The 15,729-nt window shown below is 40.1% G+C and overlaps 1 protein-coding gene across 6 annotated transcripts in view; it reads right to left on the reverse strand.

Annotated features, from left to right (window-relative positions):
* Positions 1-15,729, reverse strand: part of dennd6aa (DENN/MADD domain containing 6Aa) — a 107,929-nt gene that overhangs the window by 46,749 nt on the left and 45,451 nt on the right. For all 6 annotated transcript variants that reach the window (XM_043708167.1, XM_043708168.1, XM_043708170.1 and 3 more), the window contains one exon: positions 11,411-11,491. In XM_043708167.1, the coding sequence (XP_043564102.1) occupies positions 11,411-11,491 (81 nt within the window). The remainder of the gene's footprint in view (positions 1-11,410; positions 11,492-15,729) is intronic.

Below are 15,729 nucleotides of genomic sequence, written 5' to 3' on the forward strand. Positions count from 1 at the left end.
CAGAGGAGATCCATGATAATGATCCCAGCAATGAAAAGCTTAACATATGAGCAACGTTTGGGATTCTGGGTTTATACTCAATGGAGTTTAGAAGGATGGAGTGGGGCGGGGGGTTGGAATCTAACCGAAACAAACAGAATACTGAATTGCCTGGACAGAATACATGTTGGGAAGATAGTTCCATTGATACGAGGGACAAGGACCAGAGGGCATAGTGTTAGAGTAAAGAGAAGACCTTTTAGAATGGAGATAAGAAGAGTGCTGAATCTAAGGAATTCAATACCACAGAAGGAGGCCATGTCATTGAGTATATTTAAGACTGAGAAAGGTAGGTTCTTGAGTATCAAGAGGATCATGGGTTGCAGGGAGAAAGCGGAAGAATGAGGGTTGTGAAACTTAACAGTTATGATTGAATGGTGGAGGAGACTCGATGAGCTGAATAGCCTAACTTTTGCTCCAACATCTTACGGTCTTATAGAAGACAAACCACAATCCATATCTTGGAAAACAAAGAAAAACTTGATGGAAAAGTTGCTTGTTATTGAAGGGTCAAATACTGTATAAAGCCCAGGTAATACATACATGAAAGACTGAACAAAATGTTATATGCTTTGCTTGATGAAGTCCGATTTCTCAAAATGTGCTGATTCTTTTATAAAAAGTAAAAACACTATGAATGCTGGAAATCTGAAAGAGAACCAGCAAAATGCTGGAAATACGCAGCTGAGCAACTTGCCTTATGCTGTTCTGTAACCAGCCACTAGAGGGTATGAAAGTGAAATAGATTGAACCATGGAGTAAACAAGAAGTGACCTTTGAAAAAAACAAAACACTGGATTTCTGCTTTATCAAAACAATGCAATGGGTCCTTAAGCATTTTTTTTGCAAACAAAGGTACATTTAAATGAAATAAAACAGGATAGGTTGTTGGTATAACAATAAGATAGTTATTAGACATGGTGATATAGGCAACTTTAAAACATTCACTTGACACTCTTAATATACTATACCTAACCTTAATGGAAGTAAAGGCATTGAAAAGAGAAAGCATTGCTAAAATAAAACAAAATACAGCGCGTATACTTAACAAACTATTAATAAAAGAAACCGGAAGAATTCTCTGCAATATTAGAAATCAAACACCAAACTAGTTTTGTAACTTTCTGACTTGACTCAGCCTGCATGAGTTTACCGTGAGAAACTTCCATACATGCCAAATATGAAAAAAGTTGACTTCACTAGCAACAACAGAGATTGACAATATGAATGGTTTCATCCAGCAGCACTACATTACATTAGCACTGCAGAAGGAAATGTAGTCCTCAATTTCACTCCCATTTTTGGTATTTGGCAACATGACAATTCTTCAAACCAGAAGTCAGATATGTTCCTGCATGCCACTATGCATAAGAAGCTATTCTCTAATTTCATCACTATTCTTACTAAGACCACACATACAATATGACATATTCCCAAGCCTCTGCCGCAGGGGATTGAGGTAACTAATTTTGTTGAAGCAGAACTGCACTTCTACATTTTAATCTGTCCAAAAGGAGAAAAAAACAATTGAACGATCTTTAATTTGCTGTTAAATTCTACTTGTTCGGGCTTAGCTTGAATCATCCAATAGGACTATACCACATGATAAATTCACTAAATTTCTAGGTTAATCAAGAGTTTCAGTCGAGCGTTATTTTCATTGCCTTGCGATGATCATAGTTTGTTATTAGCATTGCAATATGCTTTTCTATTGTGCCAGATTCATGCTAGAATTGTTAAACTCATAAAACATGGACTGTGCAACCAATAGTAACTGAGATCAACTTTCGACTTCACCTGAAGTCAGTTGATAGAGATCTGTCCCTCAAATCTTGCATCACAAATGCAATATAAAAGCTTTTTTTTAAAAAAATGTACAAAAAGAGAGGAACAGACAAAGGAAGCATATGGGGAGGTCAGTGCAGGACAGTGAGAGAGAGAAAGAAACTGACACAACAGTGAACCTGCACAGTTACTGCCTTTGCAGTTTGATTCATGTATCGCTGGACATTAGAGTGCGTCTGGGAAAAATAACAAACAGTGAAGTTCACAACTAATCTTGGAGGAACCTGTTTGGGAGAGGTCACAGCACAGAAACAGAAATGAATATTTAGGCATGGCCTTACAGTAAATCTGCAGTAGTGAGTGGAGTGGGTTCTTTCTTGATTATATGTTTTATTAAGATATATCTGTTGATTGAACTTAAAATATAAGCCATAAGTATTAATTTAACCTGGAGCTACGTTTTGTAGAGGAGTGCTATTTTCTAAGTCTATAGATTGTGGAGGAGCAAAAATGGCCTTCTGTAAAGTGATATGCTCTTCTTGTCGGATGCGGGAGTTTAGGGAGAGTTTACAGATTATTGAGGATTATATCTGCAATAAGTGCCGTTGGTTGTGAATCCTATCAGATTGAATGGATCAGTTGGAGAGACAGATAGAGGGAATGAGGAATTTACAAGAGCAAGGAGATGTGATGGATGGCAGTTATAGGAAGGGAGAAAACTCACAGGTACAGTCACATAGATGGGTTAATTCCAGGAAACAAGTATGCTATTTTGGAAAATGTAGGGGGTGATGGACTCTCAGGGGAACGTAGCATGAACAGCCAAGTTTCTGGTATCAAGACTGGCTCTAATGCAATGAGGGGTACGTCAGGTTCCAAGAGATCAATTGTGTTAGGGGACTCTCGTCTGAAGTACAAACAGACATTTCTGTCGCCAGCAGCAAAGAATCAGAATGGTGTGTTGATTCTCTGGGCCCGGATCAAGGATGTCTCAGAGAGGGTGCAGAATGTTCTCACGGGGGAGAGGGGCCAGCAAGAGGTCATTGTCCACATTGGAACCAATGACACAGGAAGGGAAAAGGTTGAGATTCTGAAGGGAGATTACAGAGTGTTAGGCAGGAATTTAAAAAAAGGAGGTCCTCGAGAGTAGTAATATCTGGATTACTCCCAGTGCTACGAGCTCGTGAGGACAGGAATAGGAGGATTGACCAGATGAATGCATGGCTGAGGAGCTGGTATATGGGAGAAGGATTCACATTTTTGGATCATTGGAACCTCTTTTGGGGTAGAAGTGACCTGTACAAGAAGGACGGATTGCACCTAAATTGGAAGGGGACTAATATACTGGCAAGGAGATTTGCTAGAGCTGCTCGGGAGGATTTAAAATAGTAAGGTGGGGGTGGGGCGGGGGTGGTGGAACCCAGGGAGATACTGAGGAAAGAGATCAATCTGAGACTAGTACAGTTGAGAGCAAAAGCAATTCACTCAGGACAGGCAGGGACAAAGCAGAGAACAAGTTAGGACTGATAAATTAAACTGCATTTATTACAACGCAAGAGGCTTAACAGAGAAGGCAGTTGGACTCAGGGCATGGTTAGGAACATGGGACTGCAATATCATAGCTATTACAGAAACATGGATTAGAGATGGACAGGACCAGCAGCTTAATGTTCCAGGATACAAATGCTACAAGAAGAACAGAAAGGGAGGCAAGAGAGGAGGGGGAGTGGTTCCAAACATAGACTGGGACTGCCATAGTGTTAAGGGTTAGATGAAGAGGAATTTGTGAAGTGTGTACAAGAACATTTTCTGATTCAGTATGTGGATGTACCTACTAGAGAAGGTGCAAAACTTGACCTACTCTTGGGAAATAAGGCAGGGCAGGTGACTGAGGTGTCAATGGGGGAGCACTTTGGGGCCAGCGACCATAATTCTATTAGATTTAAAATAGTGATGGAAAAGGATAGACCAGATCTAAAAGTTGAAGTTCTAAAATTGGAGGAAGGCTAATTTTGACGGTATTAGGCAAGAACTTTCAAAAGCTGATTGGGGGCAAATGTTTGCAGGTAAAGGGTCGGCTGGAAAATGGGAAGCCTTCAGAAATGAGATAACAAGAGTCCAGAGAAAGTATATTCCTGTTAGGGTGAAAGGGAAGGCTGGGAGGTATAGTAAATGCTGGATGACTAAAGAAATTGAGGATTTGGTTAATGAAAAGAAGGAAGCATATGTAAGGTATAGACAGGAGAGATCGAGTGAATCCTTAGAAGAGTATAAAGGCAGGAGGAGTATACTTAAGAGGGAAGTCAGGGCAGCAAAAAGGGGACATGAAATAGCTAGCTTTGGCAAATAGAGTTAAGGAGAATCCAAAGGGTTTTTACAAATACATTAAGGACAAAAGGGTAATTAGGGAGAGAATAGAGCCCTTCACACATCAGCAAAGTGGCCTTTGTGCAGAGCTGCAGAAAATGGGGGAGATACTAAATGAGTATTTTGCATCAGTATTTACTGTGCAAATGGACATGGAAGGTATAAAATGTAGAGAAATTGATAGTGACATCTTGAAAAATGTCCATAGTACAGAGGAAGAAGTGCTGGAGGTCTTGAAATGCATAAAAGTGGATAAATCCCCTAGAACTCTATGGGAAGCTAGGGAAGTGATTGCTGGTTCTCTTACTGAAAGATTTGTATCATCGATAGTCATAGGTGAGGTACCAGAAGACTGGAGGTTGGCTAACATGGTGCCACGGTTTAGGAAAGGTGGTGAGGACAAGCCAGGGAACTATAGACCAGTGAGCCTGACGTCGGTGGTGGGCAGGTTGTTGGAGGGAATCCTGAGGGACAGGATGTACATGTATTTGGAAAGGTAAGGACTGATTAGGGATAGTCAACATGTCCCACAAACTTGATTGAGTTTTTTGAAGAAGTAACAAAGAGGACTGATGGGGGCAGAGCAGTAGATGTGATCTATATGGACTTCAGTAAGGCGTTCGACAAGGTTCCCCATGGGAGACAGGTTAGCAAGGTTATAAATAAAGGGAAAACTAGCCATTTGGATACAGAACTGGCTCAAAGGTAGAAGACAGAGGGTGGTGATGAAGGGTTGTTTTCAGACTGGAGGCCTGTGACCAGTGGAGTGCCACAAGGATCGGTGCTGTGCCCTCTACTTTTTGACATTTACATAAATGATTTGGATGCGAGCATAAGAGTTACAGTTAGTAAGTTTGCAGATGACACCAAAATTGGAGGTGTAGTGGACAGCGAAGAGGGTTAACTCAGATTACAACAGGATCTGGACCAGATGGGCCAATGGGCTGAGAAGTGGCAGATGGAGTTTCATTTAGATAAATACGAGGTGCTGCATTTTGGGAAAGCAAATCTTAGCAGGACTTATACACTTCATGGTAAGGTCCTCGGGAATGTTGCTGAACAGATACCTTGGAGTGCAAGTTCATAGCTCCTTGAAAGTGGAGTCGCAGGTGGATAGGATAGCGAAGGTGGCGTTTGGTATGCTTTCCTTTATTGGTCAGAGTATTGAGTACAGGAGTTGGGAGGTCATGTTGCAATTGTGCAGGACATTGATTAGGCCACTGTTGGAATATTGCATGCAATTCTGGTCTCCTTCGTATCGGAAAGATGTTGTGAAACTTGAAAGGGTTCAGAAAGGATTTACAAGGATAGTGCCAGGGTTGGAGGATTTGAGCTATAGGGAGAGGCTGAACAGGCTTGGGCTGCTTTCCCTGGAAGGTCGGAGGCTGAGGGATGACCTCATAAAGGTTTACAAAATCATGAGGGGCATGGATAGGGTAAGTAGACAAAGTCTTTTCCCAGGTGTGGAGGACTCCAGAACTAGAGGGCATAGATTTAAGGTGAGAGGGGCAAGATATAAAAGAGCCTAAGGGGAAACATTTTCATGCAGAGTGTGGTACGTATATGGAATGAGCTGCCAGAGGAAGTGGTGGAGGCTGATACAATTGCAATATTTAAAAGGCATTTGGATGGGTATATGAATAGGAAGGGTTTGAAGGGCCAGGTGCTGGCAGATGGGACTAGATTGGGTTGGGATATCTGTTCAGCATCGACGGGTTGGACCGAATTGTCTGTTTCCAAGTTGTACATTTATATGACTTTATGAGCTGGATTTCACATAGTTATTGATTGCTTAATATAATATCAACAGGCCCTTCAGCCCAACTCATCTATGTCGACCAGGTTTCCCAAACTAGTCCCACTTGCCTGCATTTGGCCCATATCCCGCTAAATCCTTCTGATCCACGTACCTCTCCAAATGTTATTTTAAGTATTGTAATTGTACCAGTCTCCACCACTTCCTCTGGCAGCTCATTCCATACAAGCATAATCTTCTGCGTGGAAGGTTGCCCTCAGGTTCCTTTTATATCTTGCTCCTCTCATCTTTAACCCATGCCCTTTACATTTGGACTCCTCTACACTGGGGAAAAAGACCTTGACTATTCACTCCATCCATTCCCCTCATGATTTTACAAACCTTAATAAAAGGTCATTCCTGAGCCTCCTATCCTCCAGGGAAAAAAAAAATCCCAGTCTATCCAGCCTCTCCTTTTAATTCAAGTCTTCCAGTCTTTGCAACATGCTTGTAAATCATTTTTGCACTCTTTCCAGTTTAATGACATCTTTTTTATAGTAGGGCAACCAGAACTGTACGCAGTACTCCAAATATGGCCTTATCAACATTTTGTACAGCTGTAACATTATGTCCCAATTCCTGTACTCAAGCTCTGTCTAATGATGGTAAGTGTACCAAACACCTTGTTCACCACCCTGTCTACCTGTGATGCCACTTCAAGGAACTATGAATCTGCACCTTTCGGTCCCCTGTTCGATAATACTCCCCAAGACCCCACCATTAACTGTGCAATTCACAGCCTGGTTTGTCTTACCAAAATGTAACATCTCGTATTTATCAGAATTTATTATCTGTCATTCCTCAGCCCAACAGCCTCGTTTATTAAGATCCAGTTGTACTTTTACATTACCTTCTTCACTGTCCACTATCTCACCAATCTTGGTGTCATCTGCAAACTTATTTATCATGCTTCCTATAGTCTCTTCCAAATTGTTTATTTAAAGTATAACAGTGAATCCAGCACCAATCCTTGCAGCATACTGCTGGTCACAGGCCTCCAGTCTGAACAATGACCCTCTACCACCATTCTCTCTCTCCCACTATCAGCCAATGTTGTTTCCAACTCGCTAGCTCTCCCTGGACCCCATGCGATCTCCCCTTACTAACGAGTCTGCCATGCAGAAACTTGTCAAAGGCCTTGCTAAAGTCCAAACAGACAATGTCTACCATTCTACCTTCATCTATCTTCTTGGCCACCTCTTCAAAAAACTCAAATCAAGCTTGAAAGACAATTTCCCATGCACTCAGCCATGCTGACTATCCCTAATCATTCCTGCCTTTCCAAATGCAATGGTTAACCATTACGTTTCCTTTCACCATTTTACCTAGTAATCTATAAATGAAAATGCATGAAAGAAATGAAGTTCCATGGATGCACTGTGCTCAAATTTAAAACATACAGTAATCCTCATGTACATTAATGATCAGGATGCTGCCTGATCTGTTGACTGTACTATTTTCTGTGTTTCTCTTTAGACGTCCAGCATCTGTGTTATTTCCATTTCTAGCAAATATAATTGTGACTTTCTAAAATTTACATTTTAAAATGTTGTAAATAAGAATTCACACTAGGATGCTCCTCATGTTATCATACTCTGAAATCACCACAAGAAATTATGAATGAAAAATTGTCCAGACGTTTTTTCCTGAGAACTCACAGAATAAAGATTAGATTAGATTAGTTTATCTACAGTGTTGAAACAGGCCCTTCGGCCCAACAAGTCCACACCGACCCTCTGAAGAGTAACCCACCCAGACCCATTTCCCTCTAACTAATGCACCTAATACTATGGGCAATTTAGAATGGCTAATTCACCTGACCTGTACATTTTTGGACTGTGGGAGGAAACTAGAGCACCAGAGGAAACCCACACAGACACGGGGAGAATGTGCAAACTCCACACAGCCAGTTGCCCGAGGTGGGAATTGAACCTGGATCCCTGGTGCTGTGAGGCAGCAGTGCTAACCACTGAGCCACCGTGCCGCCCCCAAAACAAAATTGAATGTGTGTCCCAACAGTATCACATTCTGGAACAGTTCAGTACATGCCTCAAAAGTGAAAACTCATGTGAAGCATAAGGTAAAAAGAAACCATCTTATGCTACAAAAACATTATTAGGAGGAATTTTATCAACAGTAGGCTTTAAATTCAAGCTGTTTCATTTATCTCCCACGAAATAAATTACCCTTGGATACAGATTTTATTTGTGACACAAGAATGAGAAATAAGGGGCGGTATTTCAACAGAAAATCAATTCCTAAAATACAGATAATTCTATTAAATGATCACAGTACGAAGTCTATTTTACCAGATACAAAAGATAGAAAGAAAATCAAAATTTGGTACTTTAACCAAGTATACAAATGGATTATAAGAAAACATTTATTACCCAATGTAAACCCAAAACCTTTGGATTTAGAATTCCATGACCCACGAATTGAGTTACCTATGCAAAGTCCCTACAATACTGGAGAGCTTGGATTAAGCCTTTTGAGTATCCCTTCTCTTCACAGCACCATTGTCATCTATGACTGTAGCCATTTCACCTTTTGCATGTTCCCATGCAACAATTCCTGCTGTTCCCTACTTGACTCAGCTATATCAAGTAAAACCTGATTGTATGTCCTACTAACCTTGCTGGAATTAATAATACTCAGACAACACTGAGCACTAGAAATACATATTAATAGCACAGTCAAACTAATTAGATTTCTTACACTCTAGGTTCCCTCTCAAAGGATGATCTGAAACAAGTATAATTTATAACTGCTTTTTTCAGCCACAATCAACACTATACCAGGATTGGTGTTCAGTTTCTATGATTTATACATTTTTTGTGGGCAAAGCTTTCCTGAAATAAATAATCAATCTACTGATGAATTTAGAATTAAACTTTATTAAGATAGAAACATCCAGTTAGAGGAATAAAGAAATTTAACAATGCAATGATAAATTTAATGCTAATTGTTACTTACAAAATATAGACTTTTAAACTTGTATCTAGAAATGTACAGTAAATCAAACATTTTAGAACGGTTAAATATGCAGTAGTATTCAGGTAAATCAGCTATTAGATGGTGGCATACTTCTCTGCTTGTATCATTGAGAAAATTCTGAAAAAGCATATTTTTGTCCTCAAATATCAAATCTATTTTAACCAATACGCAAAATCAATCATTTTGTCTGATTTAATATCACCAATCTCTCTTAGATTTGCCATGGACAGGTATAAGAAGTGAACCCTTTGAATTTCTGTCTTGTATATTACCAAGCATTCAGGAATTAAGTTTTTTAATTTGGGTGGGTTACTTTATTCTTTTTTAAAAATATTAATTCATGGGGTATTGGTATCGCCGGCTGGGATAGCATTATTGCTCATCTCGAATTGCTTTGGAGCAGGTGGTGAGCTCCTTCCTAAACTGTTAGATGGGATGGCAATCAAGCAAACTGCTTAGTTTTGGATACTCTCTGGTTTCTTGAGTTCATTAGAGCAGTAAATTATGAAGTATAGATACACGCAGTTGGGAATTCAAGGATTTGTCCAAATGACAGTGTGGGAATGCTGATATATTTCAAAGTCAAAATGGCATGTGGCTTGTAGTAGTATTTACAGATGGTAGCATTCTCACATATCTGTTGCCCTTGTCCTTCTCGGTGGTAAAGGCATGAATTTTGAGGGTGCTGTCTAAGGAGCCTTGGTGAGGTGCTGCAGTAATCTTGTAAATGGTGTCACTGAGCATTTGCAGTGGAGGGAGTTAATGTTAAATTTTTTAGATGCGGTGTCAGTCAAGCAAGCAACTTTGTCTTGGGTGCTGTCATGCTTCCTGAGTGTCAGTGTAGCTGCACTCATTGAAGCAAATGAAGAGTATTCCATTACATTCCCTTCTTGTGCCTTGAAAATAGTGGACAAGCTTTGAGGCAGTCAGGAGAGGAGTTACTTGTCATAGAATTCCAAGCCTCAGATCTGCTTGTGCAGACTCAGTATTTATTTGCTGGTTTTGTTCAGTGTCTGGTAACCCAGGATGTTGACAGTTGGGGATTCAGCAATGATAATGCCACTGAATGTTAAGAAGCGTCTGGATTGTTAGAGATGGCCATCAACTGGCACTTGTATGGTGTGAATTTTGCATCATACTCATCAGCCCAAACCTGGAGTTTGTTTGATAGTTGGAGATCAGATTTGAACAGTTAATTTGAACAACTGGAAAACAAATTGAACATTTTTTCATCTAATCTCAATGAGCTGGCAATATGCTAAACCAAAAATTCGAAATGTGACCTTACTAAGATTGGATGTAAAAATGAGGACTACTTTACCTACCAAAACTACAACAGGGTTCCCCTTGTCCTTGCCTTCCATCCCACAAATCTATTTATGCAACAGATAATTAAATGTGCCATTGAACTCCCTTGAGCATGATACCTCCAAAATACACATCTTTTACCCTTCCCTTCAACAACATTCCCTTCTGTAATATCCTGGTCCAATCCTCCATACAACTACTCAGATCCCCACCTCACCAGGGTGACCAATCTCTAGGCAAGAATCACAAAGGGACTTCTGGAATGGGGACAAACCTGTGCTGTCTGAAGAAAAGGTTGGTGAAGACTCCAAAGTGCATGTGGAAAGATATATTACACATGTGCGCAATTTGAACATCGCAAATACAAGAGTGTGTTGTGGCCTCAATCAATCATGGAGATAGAGAAGGCACCCTAAATACAGGACCGTTCCTAAAATTCATGACAATTACTCATCCTGCATGATGCCTACCCATGAGAACACAGGATAGCTGGAAAAACTGAACACAGGATATAACATCCATCCTTTTTGGCCTCTCCCTATTCATTGTCCAAACATACCATGATGTGGAGGTGCCGGTGTTAGACTGGATTGAACAAGGTCAAAAATCACACATCAGGTTATAGTCCAACAGATATATTAAAAAATGCTAGCTTTCTGAGCACTGCTCCCAATGGACTATAACCTGACATTGTATGATTTTTGACCTTGACTATTAAGTGAAGCAACAGTTTGCTTGTGTTTCCTACTACTCACGATGGGTTCTGATACAAATTCACAAGACTAAATACAACCTATGTCATTCCATTCAGTTTGCAAAGTGTGACCTTGCGCTTAAAATAACCTGTCATTTTAATTTTATATTCAACTCCTGCTTTTCATCTGTATATTCTCAGCTTCTAATACAACTCTAGTGAAGTACAATTGAGGTTTAATGAACAGCACTTAATCTTTGGAGTAGACACCTTATAGCTTTCAGGAACCATTGAGAGAATTCAACAATTTCACGTTGAGAATTCAACATGTTGAGATTTTCCAGCATTTTCAGTTTACATTTACATACAATTCAGTTAATTTTTTATGAACTTAACAAGCAGCACAAATTGAAGGAAACATTTACCTTTTGAAAGTAACCTCTTTTTAAGGTTTTGTCACGAACTTGTCTGAAATAAACATAACCATAGTAATGGGCAGAATCTTTCTGTTAAAACAAAAAGAAAGAAAATCTGATTTAACAAGATAAATAAACTTTTGAAAAATGTTAATTTTTATTCTTAGACATAATCAATTTATTTCTCGTCTTCCTTTCCCCCTCCTTCATTAACATGCCACTCAGATCTTCAATCTGTAGGGTCAAACAAGTAGACTTTTTCTGATGCAGACCCAGGGCAATCTTCTTTGCTCTCCTTCCGGAGAGAGAAGCAATTTCCTTTAACAGAAATATCAAGAAAAATAGTGCAATCCACAGAGAAACACAGCAGTGCTGCCAGATGGATCTCTCGACCTTTGACTTATGCCAATCAAATAATTTGTAGAAAATTGCATTTGTGATTAAACTCATACAAGGATGCAAGAACTAGGAGAAGTAGGCTACTCAAATTTCAAGTCCATTCAACCATTCATAAGGTTATGGATGATCTTCTATTTCAACACTACTGTTCATGTGCAGAAAACTATTACTCTCAGTCTTGAACATACTCAGCAACTGGGTCTGCACAGCCCACTAGGGAGGGAATTTCAAAGATTTGTCACACTGAGTGAAGAAATCCCTCCTCTTTCAGTCCTAAATACCCTACCACTAACTCTTAGATCGTGCTTCCTGGCTTGATACTCTATAGCCAAAGGAAACCTGCTTACTGCACCTATGGTCAAACCCTACAACTTATTATACAAAGCTCCAACGAACATAGACCCAGACTATTCATTCTTTTCTCATAGGACATTTCCTCCATCCCAGGAAATAGTCTGGTGAACCTTCGTTACACTCCTCATATGGCAAGTAAGTCTTTCCTTAGCCAAGGAGACCAAAGCCAGATGCAAGTCTTCAAGTATGATCTTACCAACACTCTAAATAATTGACAGTATTATTCCTAAGTCTAAATTCCTAAGACTTGGAATAAAGGCCAACCTACCATCTGCCTTTTGATTGCTTTATGCAATCTGTGTATATCTGTGTATATCTCTGAAAAAGATAAACCTGAAACACTCCCAAGAATTCACTAAGTATGAGCGTACAGCTTGACTAGTCAGTGACTTCCCAAGAGCAGATAAACCATTAAATGACTACTCGACAGTGGAAATTATGCACTCCCCCCCCCACCCCCCCCACCCAAGTCTTTCACAAGTGATGTGATTTGGATTGGGTGGGTGGGGAGGCAGTCAAAACCGAGGTGTACTCCAATAAATTGCAGGAGGACATGAATAAACTTGCAGAATTAGCAACTAATTGACAAGTGAATCTGGATAACTGCAAGGCAATAGATTTTTGCAAGAGCTGAAAAATGTGTTGCTGGACTTTTGCAAGATAACCAGCCAGATGTAGGTCTCGGTGGGATACAGGAATTAAGGGTCCTTGAAGTACAAATACCCCAATCACTAAACATTATACTACAGGTTAGCAGGGCATAGAAACAAGCAACCCAAGCACTAGATTTTAATCTGCAAAGCACAAAAATTGGAAAATAGTAAAACTTATTTTAAACATGCATTAAATCTGGGTTATATTGTAAAAAGGATATCGAGGCATGGAAAAGATGCACAAGAGATTTACAAATATGTCAAGGGCATATATACCATGAAAGCATTCACAGGCCAAGTCTCTTTTCTTTCAAGACAAGGCTAAGAGATGATCTAATAGAGGTCTGTAACATTATTAGATTTGATCAGAGTGGATGCAAAGAGATCTGACAAAATCTTAAGGGGGCCTGAGTGATATGGCCAAGGCGGGATGTGGGACAAAATTGGGCAACAAGTGTAGTGTGAGCCACCTCAAAGTCAGGAACAACTTATGCACAATCTTTTAAGATTTTCACAAGCAGCATGGTGAGATGCAAGATGCCAAGTGATGTGGATGGATGCTCATTAAAAGATCTGTTAATAGCATAACTCACCTCATTAAAATTCAACCTCCCTTCTTAACAATATCACTAAACAAACTAGATGTTGGGAAAACTAGACAAGGAAACCACAATGATCACCTGGTGGGTTCAGTTCTGTTGACCCCCTCTGTTGGGAACCGGACACCAACAGCTTAAGACGACATGTTCTATGGGCACAGTGGAATGACCTATCCACAGACATTAGCATTAGACATTTACCAGTCTCCAAGAACACTTATGACACATCTCTGATCCACTTATAGGACTCTTCTGAACTTCAGATTGCAGCAGCAGAGATTACTGTATTGTTGCTGCAAGGATAGTGCAACCAGCTCATGGACTGGACCAGGCTACATCTCTGGGCTCACTACCATAAGCACTCATGCATCTTAAGCCTACAGAATGATGCTCACAGAATTCCTGCCTTGCATTGCCTTGTCTTATCTTATCATTTTGCACTTTATCCTCTAGCCTGAAATACCAGTTTCATATTATTGTTATCTGGTTGTTGCACTTAGTGTAGAGGCAAATCCTGCAGTAAATCAGGAAACTTGTGATAGTTGTCAGCAGGTCTCAATCAAGTCAAGGAGGCAGTCTTTGCACAGGTCAGTCACTCCAGTAACAGCGTAAGCCCTGTTCAGGTAGGTCAGAGTCAGGAGCCTCGTAAGGGGCGAGGAGCTGAATCATGAGCAGCATACCATCCTTCTCGCCTCCTTATTTTGGGCTGGTTTCCTCATGGAATAAAAGAGAGGCAGGTATTTCGGGAGATGAAAGTCAATGGCACAATGATTATTTTTGGTGCGGGGTGGCGTCTCCCAAGCAACTGAGTCAGTACTGCACACAGCATTCAGGGTTACTGATGATGGGGGTTGTGAGGGTCGGTTAGGACGAAGGAGGGAGATGCTGCGTGCAATGTTGAGATTAGTGGAGCATGAGCTTTGGTGGGAAGTGGGTTCAGTAGAGGAGATAGTGTGAGTGAGAGATATCAGAAAAAAGATAGTGGCACTGAGCCTGGCAGAGAAGAGAAGGGTGGGGGAAGGGGAGAGAAGTTCAGTTTGTGCACCAATACATTCAGCAGGACTGGACAACCTTGTCTGCAAAGTGAAGTGCTGATTCCCCATTGTCTGCCATATCGAGGGCAAATATCAACCATGCAGGACTGCTCCAGATTGACAATGCACAATGGCCTTTTAGAAAATGCTGTGGGCATAAAGGATGCTAATGAATTCTGGTATTTCTGCTGCACGTCAAGTTATTCTGGAAACAGCACATGGGTAAGCTGGAGCAGAAATCGGATGAGACAAATGCCATAGGAATGGGGTAGGTAATGAATCAAGCAAATTTGGCAAGATAGAGCGAGAAAGCTTAGGCTGACTGGCAGGAAACTCAAAATCTCAACACAACGCTGCCTCACTACAAAAAGGTAAGATTCTCCACAAAACATTATTTTGTGGAGAAGAACATAACTGGAGGCCATCAATATAAGATAGTCACCGAGAAATCCAACAGGAAATTCAAAATAAACCTCTTTACTCAAAAACTGGGGAATATATGGAACTTGCTACCACTAGATGTGGTTGCAGCAAATGCATTTAATGGGAAGCTACACAACCATTTAAAAGAAATGTGATTACAGAGTTCCAATGTTGGATTTGATGAGGAAAAATGTGAGGAGGTTCAAACAGAACATAAACATTGACATGAATGGTTTCAGTAGAATGACTTGCTTCTGTGTTATATATCTTATGGAATCCTATTAAGAACAATTTGTTTAAACACAGAAAGAAATTTGATTCTAAGTGACATCATCTATAAAACAAAGCTCATGAGATTCAAATCAGTGAAGTCACATTATATGGAAACATAGTTTATACAGAATGTATAACTTGGTACTTTCCAGACTTCTTCCCACTGTGACTCCACAGCCATTGCTGTTAGAGCTTGTGCATCAAAACATTTCAGACTAAAATATCACTTCGGGTTCTGACTCTGGCTTCGAGAGGTTCTTATATGAAAGCTATGTAAAGACTTTCAGAGAAGAAAAATGGATGTGAAGGATCAGCTGAAGAATTAACAAAGATAATCAAAATCACATTGAAAAGGATGGTTTACCAGTTAGGAAGTGCAATAGTACAGCAGGAAGGTTTAATGAAGAAGCCCCAGAAAGGATACCTGTGTCTTTCTTACTAATGATGGAATGTAAGGAGAAGGGCATTACAAAGAATGCTACAATCAGAGAAGGAAAGACATTTGTCTGAATGCAAGGCTATCAAAGGATTTGTGTATGAGCATAGCAAAGTTAAATTCATTGGGTTCTGTGGAAAGCATAAAGAGCAATAAA

The sequence above is a fragment of the Chiloscyllium plagiosum genome, chromosome 18 (assembly GCF_004010195.1).
Source record: "Chiloscyllium plagiosum isolate BGI_BamShark_2017 chromosome 18, ASM401019v2, whole genome shotgun sequence".
NCBI lineage: Eukaryota > Metazoa > Chordata > Chondrichthyes > Orectolobiformes > Hemiscylliidae > Chiloscyllium > Chiloscyllium plagiosum.